This window comes from Larimichthys crocea, chromosome XXIII, assembly GCF_000972845.2.
Source record: "Larimichthys crocea isolate SSNF chromosome XXIII, L_crocea_2.0, whole genome shotgun sequence".
Taxonomy (NCBI): domain Eukaryota; kingdom Metazoa; phylum Chordata; class Actinopteri; family Sciaenidae; genus Larimichthys; species Larimichthys crocea.
The window spans coordinates 13,030,667-13,047,399 of NC_040033.1; the positions used below are offsets into that span (position 1 = coordinate 13,030,667).

The 16,733-nt window shown below is 40.9% G+C and overlaps 1 protein-coding gene across 1 annotated transcript in view; it reads right to left on the minus strand.

Moving 5' to 3' along the window:
* The window catches only part of cntnap2a (contactin associated protein 2a), a 280,488-nt gene that overhangs the window by 25,159 nt on the left and 238,596 nt on the right, over nt 1-16,733 (minus strand). The window contains exons 18-20 of the mRNA XM_027274194.1: nt 12,946-13,116; nt 7,601-7,819; nt 2,453-2,689 (exon numbers count right to left, since the gene is read on the minus strand). Of these exons, the coding sequence (XP_027129995.1) occupies nt 2,453-2,689; nt 7,601-7,819; nt 12,946-13,116 (627 nt within the window). The remainder of the gene's footprint in view (nt 1-2,452; nt 2,690-7,600; nt 7,820-12,945; nt 13,117-16,733) is intronic.

Sequence of the window (16,733 nt, forward strand, 5' to 3'; positions counted from 1 at the left end):
TTATGTCAGTGGGAGATATCACAATGGCATTACACTTAGGTGCAACCTGTTTTCATCAGGTGGTGTGAAAATCTCCGCTTAGCAAACTTATAAGGACTAGGCTTGAACTTAACAAAGAGCTTGTGCAACCAGCCCCAATCTTGCCATCTTGTTCACTTAAAAAGCTCTCTTAAATTGTATCTTTATTCATACAAACTGTAGATTATATGGAGACTATCTGTAACCTGTCTCAGGCTTCACTGCCCTGCTGTGAAAAAAAGGAGAGAGACTGACTATCTGCCCAGAGCCTCAGCAGCTACACACACAACTGTCTGAAAGCATAAGAGGGAATGAGAAAACCCTGCTCCAGGGTAGAGACTCTTGATGTGTGTGCGTGTGTTTTATGTCAGCACATGAAGAAATTTTGGAAAGGGAATTTGTGCAAGCATGCAATCCTTTACAGGTATCTATGTATGTGTGTGTCCACGTACATGTGCACACTATGACCCTCAAGGGCAGAAAAGAAGAACGAGGGTGTATAATAATACTACTACTACTACTACGGGGTCCCCTGAGCAGTGTGTAAATATGGATACAATGGAAATGCACTATGCAATTATGGCTGGCTTCATGCATTTTTCACTCACTGGGAGACTAGCAAGGAGGGAGGGAGGGGGATTAAAGAGAGAGAGGGGGAGAAATTTGAAAAATAAAACAGGAGAGGGGCAACTGGGAGAAGCCCGGAAAAGAAATGAGAAAAGAAAAGCGGTTAGGAAGAAACAAAAATTTGGAGGGGAGTTTAAAAAAAAAAAGGTAGACCATGTATAAATGTATAAATGGATTATGTATGTATAATGTAACGTATAAATGAGGAAAGGGCAGCAAAGGGGGGGGGGGAGGAAAAAGGAGAAATGAGGAGGAAGGGTAGATTCAGAGATGAATGAGGGGAATAGAAGGGAGGAATACGGAAAGGAGTTGAAGGAAAGAAGCAGAACAGGAGAAGAGAAAAGCGAGGATGGAGAAGATGGAGTAGCACAAAGAAGCAAGAAGAGGAAGGCGTGAATTGTCAATGAAAAGGACAGTAGGGAGAATCGAGATGAGAAACGAGATGAGGGAAGAAGGTACATGTGAGAGGAATGATGGAAATAGGGGACCAAAGGGAGGAGAAAACAGAAAAACAAAGAAGAGGAGAACTGGAAGCAGAGATGGGTGAGAAGGGAAAAAAAGAGAAGGCAGAAGAAGGAAGAAGAGAGCCACATGTCATGCACAGAAATAAACAGACACAAGGGTGTGCTCTCTCCCTTTCTTTGCCTCTCTCTCTCTTTTTCTGACATACAAACACACACACACCACACACACACACACACACACACACACACACACACACAAACACTCTTACACAGACAGTAATCTCTATTCTCTAAATCCTGAAATGCCTGATTGGTTATGACAGGATTCAGAGGAGGTCTTCTCATGTCTTACACTAACATATCACCACACACTGTCACCCTCTTCCCTAGCACGCGCACACGCACACATACACACACACACTTTGCTTTTCTGTCATCTTGTCACCCCCCTGCCACAAGCACAGGGGAAAAACACTATTCGGCTTAGGAAACAAATTAATTCACGTGTCGGGGATCAACTCTCTGACTGGGAGCTAGCAGAAAGCCTCTGACAGCACTGCTGCTCTTCTCCCCAGAGCATTTTATTAAAACTTGTTTCGGGAAGTCAAACTTTAATGCGGTATCTAATGAATCCCTGTGAAAAATACACAATGTTTTAGCAATGTGCCACAATGCAGGAGCTAGAGTGTGACATTTCTCATCTCTGAACTTCAAAAACCTAAAGATACCCACCGCTTAGTGAAGTGACTTGCATTTTTGTTTTTTAGTTTGATCTCTCAGCTCTGTATTTGCAGAGTTTTATCATTCAGTGGGTGCATCTAAAGTCAGGGGGAATTGGTGGGTAAGCACAATATGACTCTCGATCGATGCCTTTTATCATAAGCCCAAACACTTTCAACACCAACACCTCCACACTGAATGGGAAGTGAGGGAAATCACAGAGCGCAGCAAAAATCACAGTGGGCTGTCAGGCAATGAAACTTGTAGAAACACAACTACTCCAGCAGCTAAACTACTGCTATTAGACTCTGGTTTTGTGAACTAAAGAGTTACTATGCCATTGATAACATGGTTTCATAATGGTGCCTGGGAATGAAGGAAAGAAATATTCAGTTATCTGCTACTGTTAGATATAGGATTGCAAAAAACCCTGTGGTGCTGGCAGAGAGAAATAAAATCTGACATTAAAATACCTGAAAGCCCGCAGAGGGAGGAATAGATCTGTCTTGCAACTGAAGTTTTGAATAGAAAATCAGTCTGACACACTTTTAGTGGCATTTATAGTCCCATGATCTACCTGTTTAATTAGAGACTGAAGTTGTCTCTCCTAAAATGCATCTCACCTCTAGTGCAGAACGGGCCGTCATAGGCAGTGGCTGTGCAGTCACACAAATAGCCGTTGTATTTCTCCATGCACTTCCCTCCATTCCGGCAGTACATCCCAAAACTGGTGCAGTGGCCTTGGCAACCTGGCTTGACTCCAGGTGTGACCTTAGCTCTCTCTTCCAGGTCGAGGGTGATGCCGTTCATCCGCAGGGCTCGGATACAGCCCAGGAACCCCCTCTGCCCTCCTGCAGCACCTGAGGAACGAGGGAAGGTAGCATCAGTGTAGCAAGGATATGTAGCATTGGGAGATAGGAAAGATAACAAAAAAAGAGAAGGAAGGGAGGATAAGTAGGAGCCAGGGTCACAGAAGTCATTTTGAATGCAAGAGGCTGTTTTCATCTCTTTTAGAAACGTTAATATCCTAACGCCTAGAGGAAGCCACTGATGTCACGTTAATCGCTCCGACTGTGACGCCGTTCTTGAAACAACCTTCAACTCGTTTGATTTCTTCACTAATTAAAACAGCCTAATGAACATTGTGCCTTAATGAACATCTCACACGCATACACGCGCAAATGGATGCCTGAAAGCACGTGAACTACGTACAACAGACAAACACGCGCATTTAAAACACACCACACACAGCACACCTGACTTGAATGAGTCAATACAAGCATTAATGCTTAGCCTTGGGGTGTCAATAGCCATTCCTCTAAAGTGCTTCCATCGTCATTCTGGCCTTGCACCATTACAGTCTAACTACCCATTAACTTGGACAGAGTAGGGGTGTTAAATAGATTAATGTGAACCTAAATGACTATAGCAATAAACACACTCATAAACATACACCCACAGGTATAGATTCAAACGTACATAAGTGCACCCGTGGATAAACATGAGTGTGTACACACGAACGCACACACTGTCATCAACAAGAGCCGAGGGGCATTTCAGTTATTAAAATCTCTCAATTGCATCCTTTGGATTCAAGAAGACATGTTAAGGAGGCTTGAACACACACACAAAGTTTCCTCCCTCAAAAGTTGCATTCTCTCACACACACACACACACACACACACACACACACACACACACATCTGCTAGCTTAACCACAAAGGTACCACCCAGATATAATACCATTACTAATACATACTTGGAGTTTATGCAGCTACTACGTTATTCACATCAGCATGCAGCTGGGGTTTCACAAGCTTTCTCCACTTTCCATTCCCACAATGGATTTGACTTTTAGTAGACCTGTTAATTAATCTATTTTGTACCACTGATTGGCTGGAGGTTTCTGCCACCTGTTTACCCAGGTCTAAATCAGTCTCTGATTAAACGGACAGCAGGCTCTGAGGTCTGCAGAGACCAGGGTGGACACGTACACAGGTACAGACACACGTGCACACAGTTTTTTGGACAGCTCACAAACAGCGTGTAATAAAGCCTGACTAACACTGACTGAAGTCAATTTTGGTTAATCACAGATATATTGGTATGGATGAATGTAGTGGCAAAAATTGCAATATTCAGGTAAGTAGGTTTTGTTCTTTGTATTTTTTTAGATGTTTTATTATGTACAATAATTTCATCTCCAAATGTAAATTATACTATATTTACAGTTACTGTCATCTTTGAGAGTGAAGTTACTGTTAACTGTTAACTACATAATTGAGTATATCAGTACGTGACGCAGAAATACTGACAAACAGAAATTCAGTCCAATAAGTAATAATAGGTGAACTGGTAGCTGGAGAAGTGTCAGTTCACCTCCTGGGCACTGCCGAGGTGCCTTTGAGCAAGGCACTGAACCCCACCCTTTGCGTGAGTGGTTGTATTTCGAGATAAATGCATGTAAAAAAAGACGACTGAAAAAAAGAATTTCCCCTTGAGGGATCAATAACGTATCTATTCTATTCTATTCTGTTCTATTCTATTCTATTCTAAAAGTAACACAAGTAGCATGTGTTGGCACCTACTTATTCGTGGGTGTGATGTGTGTGGCTCACATTTATGTTACCATGTAATGATGTGCTAATGAGGAAACATTTAACGCACATTAGTATATATCAAGTGCACACACACTCACGCACAATATGGAATCCAAAGCTAAATTCCTAATTAAAAGAGGAGTCGTAAAACGTGACCCTTTTGACTTTCACACAGTGAAGTGTGTATTTGTGTATGTTGGTGTGGATTCTACATAACTGAGTAATGAACTAATGAATAAACCTGCACTTAAATACACTCTAGTATGCCTGTACATTTATGTGGATCAGTTCATTTAGGTCTACATCAGCTGTACTGGTTTTCATTATTACAGTATCATTGTATAAGTAGGTTAGTAGAATGGTGGTATGTCCCATTTTTTCTGTTTGTCTGTCTGCTGCTCAACACTGAAGGGATCCGTAGAACAGTGCTTACCCATTCTATGTTTATTACTTTAGGGTGCCATTTGTATTGGTTTGAGTCTAAATGTCATTTCCAAAGCCTTCCTAACCTACTGGAATTTCCAGGGAGATATTATCATATAAATTCCATTTTACCAGCCCTGTGCTTTATATATATATATATGTTGGTTTACGGCCAACTATCTCTCTTAAAGGTCCATAATGGGTTTGCTTCTGATGGATACCTGCATGGAAAATGTTCTTGTGTATTGCAATAAGCTTGAGTCTCCAGTAATTCCTCACACCTGTGTGTTAATGTATAGTATAAATCAAAAAGAAAATAGCAGCATAAGAGCACAAGGAGTCGCGTTTCAAAAGATTAATCGTGGATAAATTTTAATCACCGCTGCAAAAAAAAAAAATCAGGTGCAACAAAACGCACTCTATTTGAACCGCAGCTGAAGTCTTTATACATGTATGTTGGCGTGTAACTGTGTTGCCATGTCTGCATCAATGTCAAGGAGATGTTTCATTGTACTCATTAAATGTTACCTACTGTCTCGGCAGGTGAGCGATGCTGGTTTCCCTGTGACAGGTGTCACACACATGCAGTGAGCAGCAACAAGCAAGATGTCGATCCATGAAGACACAGGCAAGGAAAAAGAAAAACGAAATAGAAAAGACAGAACAACCCAACCGTGAGAGAATTGAGGAAAAACATGCAAAATCATAAATAAACGTGTGTGATTGTGAACATTAATCAAGAGGGAAATCAAAAGAACAGATGGTGGCTTTAAATGAATAAAATGCAGCATGATTTATAGTTATGTGCATGTATGAAGTGAATCGGGGAGCTAAAAGTTAACAGTGTGAAGTAAATGACAGCAGGCTGATGGTGTAACATTTACTCTCAAGGCCATTAGAGCAAATGAGCCACTGTGCAGTAAACACTAAAGCAATCAAATGCTTGATGAGGAGCATATTGATTCAGTAAGAGAGAAGAGAGAAGGAGATGATACAGAAACAGACATGAGAACAAGGTGAGAAAAATAAAGCTCCCTGTTGGATGTCCCCACTGTGTGTTTATGTGAAATCAAACAAACACATGTTTTTTTATATCATTTTTTTAAATTATTTTTAGGTTTCTGGATTGCACTGTTTTTTTTTTCCAAATAGCTATATCAATCAGAGACAACATGTGAAGAGGTAGAGGATGTATAAAGGAAGAATCAGGCGAGTTCAGACAAAATCTTGATGTCTGCAAGGCTCTCCTCACTCTTTTCCAAATCTCTTCATCAAACAGAATGATCTCTATCTTTTCTGGATGTCAGAGGCCAAATCTAAACCACTTCCCTTTAGTGGTTGTCTCACTTCCTGTGTGTTGGACTGTAACTTCCCAAAGCAATCCTCAAATGAGGATTAAGCAGGGATTAGAGATCAGATATGAGAAGGTGCTGTCACCTCAGTGGCTGTTGTATACAAGTCTTCCTTTGCTTTCCGTCCTTCTTTCACTACCTCCTGTGTGTCACACACACAGCAGACCTGAACCTTTTCCTGGCTACCTTTGACAGAAAAGCAAGAATACACACATGCAAATGAGGTGACGGCTGAGGCACTATCTGGAAGCCATTATGTTCTCGGTTTCATAGCCGCGAGCCTGGCTGTGACGAAACCTCTCTCGCCCCTTTCCATTTCACTAAATGAAAGTAGAAATACACTGAGAGGCAAATTGGGACATGATAAGGTGATGATGTTTCAGCAGCGTTCGAATCAGCAAAAGTGATGAGCCGATGAAATTATATTATAAATGGGGATCAGGGCGGGTAAGGCTATCACATTGGGATGCCTGATTGGAATTTGGAACAATCTCCTTTGGGCAGAACTTTTTCCATGAGACAGTAGGAACTCTGTGATCCGGCTCAGCAATTTTCCTTTTATTCGCAAATCCCTGAAACTATTTTAGCCTGAGAGTATTGACAGCTCAGCACAAAAGGTAGAAAGAGACAGACAAGTGAAAGCATAGACAGAAATCTAGACAGATCTTCTGCCATTTGAACTCTTGATGAAAGTCATTGTGTGGAGAGAAGAAAACCAGACCTCTTTAATAAAATGTAGGCGTAATTAGTGTGATATTAAGGGCTTGATTTTTACGATAACTGATGTACAATGTATGTGTGTGGGAGAGAGATAGTCAGTGGGTTGATATCCTCTTTGTGCAATAATCCAAAGAAATATAAAGTCAAAGTATGAAAGAAATGACCTCTACATTGTAAGTGAATTAAGCTAGTTTTAGTCACAGCCAGCAAAGAGTTTTAACTTTACTAAAACTCTGATCACTTACACAAATGAGTTTCTGAGGACACGTGCGTCTGTGTTTCCACGTGTGTGCATATTCTAAAATAGAAAATTGATGTGTGTGTGTGTAATGGATTAGCATTAACTTAATTAGCAGTAGCTGTGACTAATCTGGACTGAAGTCTCTTAAGAGAGAACCCAGTAATTTCCAGTAAAGGCTTACATCTTCAACTTTCGAAACAATGTTCCTCATAATGGATGTCTGCGTTTTTTTTTAATTCACTCCAATTACATGAATGATGTGTACTTATGAATTTACTTTTCACACATAAGAGCTCATAATTATGGTGTGTTTGTCTCTGTGAGTGTCCCTCCTACACAAAGCGGATATTAAATGTACAAATTGCAATCAAAGGTGTCATTCTTGCACATATGGGTTGTTAATTGTGTGTGTGTGTGTGTATATGTGTGTCTTACCCACGTAGAGCTGGCTGAACAGCTCTAGCCGCGTGTGTCCCTGTGCAGGAGCCAGCTGAGATGCTCGATATGTCTGATCCAACTGAAGGACTGCCTCTTTGACGTTTCGCTCGGCCATCACCCGATGCCATTGGTCATCATTGAGAGGTGTGGCCGAATGCACCGTTAACTCCACAGGTCCGTTTCCGACGTCGAAGGAGAAGGAGACGACTTTAGTAGCTGCAGAGTGTGAGAAAAAGAATCAAGTTTCTAAAACCCATAACTCCCTGTTCTGTCACTCTGCAGGTAAATATGCGTTCAATTTCTAATCTAATGGCTCATTTGTTTCAAGGCCATTCATTTGGCTTGTATAGATTTCAGCTTTGCAATACACGACTGCTCGCAGCTTTGGACAGGACTAATCTCACAGACAGTCAATAGATGCCAGGAACTGTTGATTTTGCATGACATAAAGTTGTATCGCAGCAGTTTCCATGTGTTTCTTTTTGATTTTCTCGAACTTTTAAAGGTTTTCCTAGTTTTATTGGAGAAAGCACAGCCAAGTAGTGAGAGGAATAAAAGAGCTGAAGATAAACGAGTGAGTAAATGAACAAAGAGAAGGAGAAAGAAGGAAAATTAGTAATAAAAAAAAAGTCAAAGAACGAGATGGCCTTGTTTTTCTGCATGATTTATTTTCATTATCTCAAAGTAAGTGGATCTATGTGTGTTCTTCTGTGGAGGGGATGTGAGTGTGTGTGTCTGGGATATGTTATGGGGAATTAAGGAAGTTGAAATGCCATAAAGTTTACTGCTACTCTATAGCTCCGCAGCCTAATATTTTATGAAACCAACAGGGGGCACTGTTATATCTTTTATGACCATTACAGGTCAACCGTTCATCAATAGTTCTGAATTACAGTGTGTGTGTGTGTGTGTGTGTGTGTGTGTGTGTGTGTGTTGGTGTTTCAGCCGTCCGCCTGCCCATTCCAGATGTTTTAGCTACTGCATTGGTGAGGTCAGTGTCTGATTGCTTTTAACCTCTCTGCAGGGAACAGTGATCAATTTATAAACTGTGTGTTCATGTGTCTAGATGTGTGTGTACTCTTATTTCCAACTCCATCTCAACTTGATACAGTGAAGCAAATAATCCCGACATGGCCAGATATTAAAACATTTATTCTAAGACTCTACTAACGAGACACGTAAGATAATGTAAATATATAAATCTTAAAGCTGTGGCACTTCTCTCATCTCTGCGAGACAGCTGATTCAGTTTCAGTCAGAGTTAATATGGCGTCGTTTTCACAACATTTCCATTGTGTGTGGATGAGCAATGTTCAATTAATGCTTGTCACTGCAAAATGTCAGAGGAATCTTTTTGCTTTGACCCATGAAAGGAATGAAGCAACAATGAAAAAACAATGAGGGAATTATTTCTGTTGCTTGAACGATGATTTGTAACTGTCAAATTAAAACCCAGTTTGACTCTTTTCTTAACGTTTGGTACTACTGTGAGACTGCTGTATAAAAGCTATATATTCTGGGTGGTGCCATATGGCGGTTATTGGCATCAGTGTGCTGCAGTCTTAGAGATGATAAATATCCAGTTCATAGCTCTATATGTTGCTGCTTCATTATGGCTTTATTAGGCTCAGATATTAGAGTTGATCATTTTATGTAGTGGTCAATGGGGAAATGAACTTTCTTCTTCCACTTTGCAAAATCAATATGCCGGGATTTTTATATTGCTTTCATCTAATTATCATTTTTCACTTTATTCCCTTCTTCTGACTCTTGCATTTCTCCTACAGTACACATTTATTTTTTTAAATTTCCTCTCTCACTACTTTGTTCTTTTGTTTGCTTGTTCTTTCATTTCCTCTTTTTATCCATCGGTCCCCTGAGTCTATCCTGCCTTCCCTGTGTATTACTTCTTTCTTTTCTGCTTGCTTTCTTTCATTCACTTGCCCATCTCCTGGCAGTCTTATTAGTTACTTTGCCTTCCCTGTCATCCTCTCTTCCTTCTTCACTTTCTCCCTTGAGTCCTTTTTTTTGTGGACATTATCATTTCCACTTAGAAGAGACGCAAAGACGCCAGAAATCATCTCAGCACAAGCCTGTCTGGATGTGCTGAGCGCACTGACCCACAAGATAAATCTGAAGAAGTGCTTAAACATTCAACTCAACCGCAACACACAGCAGCGTGCAGACAAATAGATGTATGCACACACAGTGAGACACTGAGTATAAGCTCTCTGACAGGCTTTAGTACACTGAATTAATGATGCCTGTATGCACAGAGCAGGTCTGCGGGGCTGGGAAGAGCCACATCAGTTATTTTAAATGCTGAAAGAAAGCCAAACATATATCAGAATATCACAACAGAAACAAACTAAAGCACTGCCGCTATAGCAACGCTGAATGGCATGTGTGTGTTTGATTATATGTGTGTTGTTTTAGCACTGTAAAGCAAGATGGATGCCCTGCAACTTTTTATACTCTGTCCACAGGCAGGAATGAAAACTAAAGTGGTCACAGAGCACAGAGCTTGTCTCATCTGTTTGCATAGAGGTGATGGATGTCATAAGTGTTGATTGTGCGTGAGTTGTAATTTTGTGCGTGTGAGATATTCTTGCACGTTGGCCCAAAGAAACCCCAGCAGAGCTTTTTATTTTTCGCTATTTGTTTTTCTATTAGTCTTTTAATATCGAGGCTGAAAGAGCCAAGTCCTAAATTATGCGTCAGCACAGCAAAACCAAACAATGATAAATAGTGAAAGAAATTGTGTATTGTGTGCGTGTCTTTGTGTGAAAGATTACTTGCTTGTCTTGGTGTGCATATATGTGGGTGTGTGTTTGTCTAATGTTAAGTTTCATTTTGCCGTTCGTCTATTTTCAGCTGCCTGGCAGTGTATTATCTCTTCGATCTCTTTCCTCTTATACTTGCTAATTCTTTGTTGTTTGTCTGTTTGCCTTTTTGCTCTGTGCTTTTCACTCCAAAAAACAGTCTGGCCCATTTAAGGAGGAAAACTCTATTTAAAGCGAGCCAAATTCAGAGTGCAAACCTGCTGCTGTTGATGCTGAAACAAGATTTAAAGAAACTTCTCAGAAGCTAAGCGTGTCTTTGTGACAAACAGATAACACATTTTTATGCTTATCGGCGGAAAAACTTGCATGCTCACTATGCAAAGAATCCTGAATATTCCTCAGTTTGGACATAGACACACAGACAAGCAAACAGATATAATGAGATAAACTTCTGACAGTTTGTTTTGAACAAAAGTCTTAAAGAAACACTGGAGCCTTGTTTCTTTGCTAATTAGATATTGTTCAACATGTCAGAAGGACATCCAACAACTTTAAGAGGCTAAAGCTGCATAGAGCACGGCTAAACTTCAGATGTAAACTTTGTGTCTATCTGGTCTTCACATAAAAAGGCAATAATACAATTTTCTAAGCCAAGTTCTGAAGTGGGAAAGCACATTTTTCAACTGGATCCCAGACTGAAAACATTTATAACCTCTGGGCTTGACTATCCCTGAAGTTGCAGCCTCTTAAGGGCTCAAAACATGTCACATACATATTTTCCACTGAGCTTCAGAGCACCCCAGAAGTGAAACATTTCTGTATTAGGGGACCTTTCTATGTGTCCTCAATCCTGTTACCAGTCCAGTACGCATGGTTCTAAAAACGTCTTCAATGCTGTCTCTCAAATGTGTCTTGGCCTTCGTCTTATCATTAAAATTCAAAGAGGAATAGTGTCCACCTGCATCTGCTAAGGTCAATGTATGCTTTGTACAAGGTCATGTGTGTGTATCTGCAAGTGTGTGTATGTTCTTTGAGCTCCTGCAATAGCAAAGCTACGCTATTCTGGCCTAACGCTAGTCATTTCATGCCCTGACGGGATTGTGGCAGATACAGTTTTTGCACCAGCGAGAGGGCAGAGATTATGTGTGAGCTGATGTGTGTGAGCGTATGTTTGTGTGCATGCAAGTTGTTTTGCGGTTGTGTATCTAAACGTGTGCTTTAGGGCATAATGCAAGATGATAGCAAGGGAGAGGCGAGAGGAAATCGATGTGGGGGCATTTATAAAGCCTCGGGAGACACACATACACATACACACTCCCTATCTCCTCTGGCCTGCTGTGCAACTGTGACAGACTAGAGACTTACTGTATCTTTGTGTGTGTGTTTTGTGCACATTTGGAAGACAAATACCAACCCCCTTTTGGCAAACTCGTCACTGTACTTGTATGTACATTGTCAGCACAGTTTCTTTTCCTGCAGAAATAACTGTGTGCATGTATGGGTGTGTGTTTAACTTTGTGTAAATGATAGTTTAACTGTAAAGAGGAAAAAAAAACATAAAACATAAATCAGTGTAGTGGCTTTTGAAACACTTTGGCTTAAAAATCATCTGTCGACTTTGTGTTGTGTCTATACATTGATTGCCATTTTGAAACAAAATGGTAGGCCAGGCACACCACCACGAAACGGTAAGCGACCATGTGGGACCCCAAATGTTCAAAATCCCAATGAAATGCAATCAGTCATCTATCGACAGCCATGCTGTGCCAGGAATCTCTTTCACAATGCAGTTTGTGGATTCATTTGATGCCCGGGATTTTAACATTCTCGACCAGAGCAGCTCTACCTAGGCTACTTGGTCGTAATTTAAGTTACTGGAACAGGATCACAGAAACCTGCTGCATGACATGTCAATCATTAAGTCTCAGAGAGGACTTAGAGAATGTGAAATGGGGTGCTGGAGAGCTGCACATTGTTTGGTATTTAAAAGTTTTGTGCTCCTCTCCTGTTACCATCTCAGGTAAACACTGAACAGTGAAATTCATACATTTAACTGGCAGCACTGTGGATGTGTGCTTTCGAGTGTTGTGGTGAAACAAGATTATGGAGGTGAACTCTTAAGAGATATAAATGCTCCTATTTACAATAATGGTTTTCAGAAATATAGAGAAAGAAAGAGAGAGATACTGTCTGTGTGTGTGTGTGTGTGTGTGTGTGTGTGTGTAAACGAGAGGTTGTGTTTTGTCATCCCTGAAAATGGGTGATTTGGTTAAACAGAGGTTCATAATGGACATAATTATTGCACACACCAATTACCTTAAATAAATGATTGCTCTCTCTTGCAATCACACAAAGTAGTGTGCCATAATCAGGAAGGCAATTGGCTGGTATGTGCATCTGCATCAGCCCGTGTGTCTATCTGACTGAATGCTGGATTAAACATCGCATTACGCTAGATAAGGAGTTAGGGTGAAACAGAGAATAAGAGAGACAAACATAGAGAGATATGACCCTAATGCAAACACACAGCATCACTAAGATACATCTTATGCATCTTACATTTGAGCTCCAAGCGAATGAAGTCAGTGTTGCCCAGGTTTTCCAGAAAGACGCCGTAGGGTGCACTGGTCTTGAAATAGAAGGAGATGTCGGCGCTGGTCTCACCCTGGAAGGTAGCAAAATGCAGGTAGGATGATGGGGTGGTAAACGATGCAGCGTTCCAGTAGTTATCTGTGAAAAAAAAACAAAAAACAGAATCACAACTCTGCACCAGCTCGTTCCACATGCATCTCCTGCACCCTCCATTAGCACTGTGACAAACACTGTAACACATTCTGATCTGATAAGCTGCAGAATAAATTCAATGTAGAAATGGTTTCATTTCAAATGGTTACGCATCCATTTTCATTTCATTCCAAAGAGCTATCAATCTATTCTGGATAAAACATTGTTATCTCACGTCTATTGTTTAATGTGGCTCATTTAATATCTCCTCAGTAAGAATGATTTCATCACCTAAAACTGCATTTCTGTGCAGAGGTTTTAATGTAGCCTGTAATTTCCTGTAACTTCAATATTCAACAGAAAGTTGATCATATCATAATAGCAGAGCGAGGCCATTTCTTTTTCTCTAAATGAGGAGCTGAGAAGGGAATAAGGGTACATGGACAAAGTGTTGCAGGATTTTTGATAACAACTTTTCTAATGACTTTCATGAAGCGAAACCAGCGATTGCTAATGAAGACAAAGTAGCTGCACGCTAAACAGCTGCTGATGGATTATCAGACTGTGGTTTGATGAGGTGACTTCTCTGCTGTCTCCTCTCCTTTCGCCTTGCCATGTCTCCGTCTTGCTCCTATCACTCAAGGAGGATGAAGAGGAGGCAGGAATGAGGAGGAGGAGCAGAAGAGTGGAGAGTGTGGAAAGGACAGCTGAGGAGAATAAGAGGAAAGAGGCCAGGCACGGGTGAGAGGACAGAATATTGAATAAGTGATGGAAAGAAAGGGGAGTAAAGTCATGCAGAGGGCAGGTGACAGAACGAAGAGGAGCTGGGGGGCGCACAGAGGGCAGAAGGAAGAGGAGAAGAGTGAAGGCTAATGTGGTATCAACTGGGTGAGATCTCTTTGATGCCTCAGAGGATTGGTCTCACACTCTCGTAACCCTCTATGAAAAGTCAGTGGAGCACAGGAGACAAATATGTGTGTGTAAGAACTGCAACAATTGATTCATGTAACTATCAATGAAACTTTAAATAATTAGTCTGACCTGACACGCATCTATATGTCTCCAAGATTACATCTTCACACCGATTTTGTTCGACCAGCCATTCATGTAAACAAAGGACAGCAGCAAATCCTCCATATCACAGTGGATCCTGGAGCTGGATCCAGAGAATGTGTGTCATTTAAAATTTGTTGCTGATTCATTTTTTGTCAAGCGACTAATCAATTAATTGAGTTATCAGTTTAGTGCCACTTTGCTTCCTGTCATGTGTGAATTTATACCCATTTGAGCATGCAAATGCATTCCCATGTGTTGTGTGTGTGTGTTTGTGTGACTACGTTAAAGTGTAGGTATGCACCAATGTCCACCGAGCTCTATGTGTTTGTGTGTGTGTCTCCTGGTTCAGTGCGATAAGCGCTCCCCAGTGACAGGGCTGAGCTCCTCCCCTCTCCTCCTTGCCTCACATCCTGTCACTAGGGGCAAGGGCAGATAGCGGCCAAGCACACACACGCAGACACAGGCATACGCGACCACCTACTGATGCTGTCTTTGTGATTAGTGTATTTGAACTTGGAATACTGTACATTTCTCTGCGGGAGGCACAGCCAACTATTGAACAGGGTTAATTGAGGACTAAATAGAAGGAAGTCTGCAGAGGCCACAGAAACAAATAATGATCTGTTTACTATGATGTTCCAGAATTTGCTTAGCTTGTGTTTACTGCATAAATAAAATCTCTCACAGCACATCTCTGCAATGACATCACAGCACACAAATAACATGAGAAAAGTGCTGTGATCTGTTTGTATATACACTGAATGAGACCTTTATAACTTTGTGCTAAAAAGGCGGTTGACAAAGACATAAAAGCAAGAAGGACACAAAAATATAGAAACACAGCCAGAAGGCGAGCCATGCTTCAGAGGGATGGAGAGAGAATAAAAGAAGGCAGCTGGAGGTTAGACTGAAAAGACTGAAAAGACATCCATGGTGTGAGAAGAAAAGGAAAACAGGGTTAACAGTGTGTTGAGTGTTAGAGGAGTAAACATGGATGTCAAATCATAAACCTCTAATTGCCCCTGTGCCAGATCCACAGATGCAACTGTTTGGCGAAGTTCTGTGGCACATTTATCACTCCCATACTGAAACAAATGTTTTGAAATTTACCCAGAAAATAAATGTATTTCCTGACTGACAAATCACAAATATAAAATGGGTTACCGTAATACCAGATGACATGCTAAAAAGCATGGCAGATTAAGTTTATACAGAAGCAGATCAACCTTGGAAGACAGACAGTTCATTCATGCATCACCTGCTGTGCAAAATCAAGCCATTTTTATGTATGCATACAGTATGTAGAAGACTAAAGTGTGTCAATGGTTAGCGATGGGTGCTTCAAAGGTAGATGGTTTTCAAATGGAATCTGAAGTGGTTTTCTTGACAAGCCATTTTCCCTCATCTAATTGGTTCTCTCAAGGTGACGCCAATTCAGAAATTCTAATCCTGTCATTTTTTCTCCTGGGTACCCTCGGTCTCATTGTGTTGTGCGCTGGTGTGGACAAAACAGGTTAGCTAAGAGTATCACAGATCTTCTTTCAGGTTGTCTGTGGCCTCTGCTGTTTAGCGACTTGATTGTTAGACGCTTAATTTACTGGAGAAACAGGATAATGGTCGATTTACATCCATTTTCTTTCCTCTTTCAAAGTTTAGATACATTTTTTAATGTCTTCTGCTTCTTGGTGAAGGCCTCTAATAAAAGGTTCTCCAATATATTGAAACTTCACACTCACTTCACAATGCATACAAGGACTGAATACACCACACAAAGCAAACCACAGTGAAAACCAGCACTGTGCTGAATGTCGACCTAAGACTTTAATGTTTATCCTCTAGACAGAGATGAGAGACAGAGATGAGTTGCGTAACGAGGGAAAGTTTTTAGCAAGCAAATGTTTAGCTCTATGATCTATCTGAGGCATCTGGACTGAGGACTGAGGCATCTGAACAAATATTGAGTGGACTGCTATGACATTAGGTAGAGACATTAATGGTACCTATGTGATTCATTCTGCTAACTGTGGGGATCCACTGACTTTCTTTGTAGTGCCTCCGTAAGGTTGGAATTAGGGCTTTCAGTGAAATTTCTCAACAACCATTGAATGCTTTGCCATGCATTTTGGTACATTTTGGATCCATGGAAAAATAGCACATCTGCACCCCAGGCTCTTCTTAAATGATCAAATTATAGTTATTATGTTTTACACTTCATGAGTGCATGCTATTTACAGAAAGAGGTTTCTTTACAAGTGTGCTCTTGGAACGATCAACTAATTTCACTGAAACACGGTGCTGCATAAACCACTGAAAACAGCTGTTGACCTCTGGAGTAGACCAGAGGGATTCATGTAAAAAACAACAACATCTGAACTGTAACGGCTGACATGATGTTTGAGGTGAAGTTTGCGTCTGGAAGCCAACTAGATGATTCATCTGTCTATGCTTGACCAGATGGGTTATGTGCCAGTATCGGCAGATGGTAAGGGTGACTGACTGACTGCACTGTCTCAGGTCATTAACAAGGACGTTTTCAACACATACACATAAGCAAGTGCATATATATA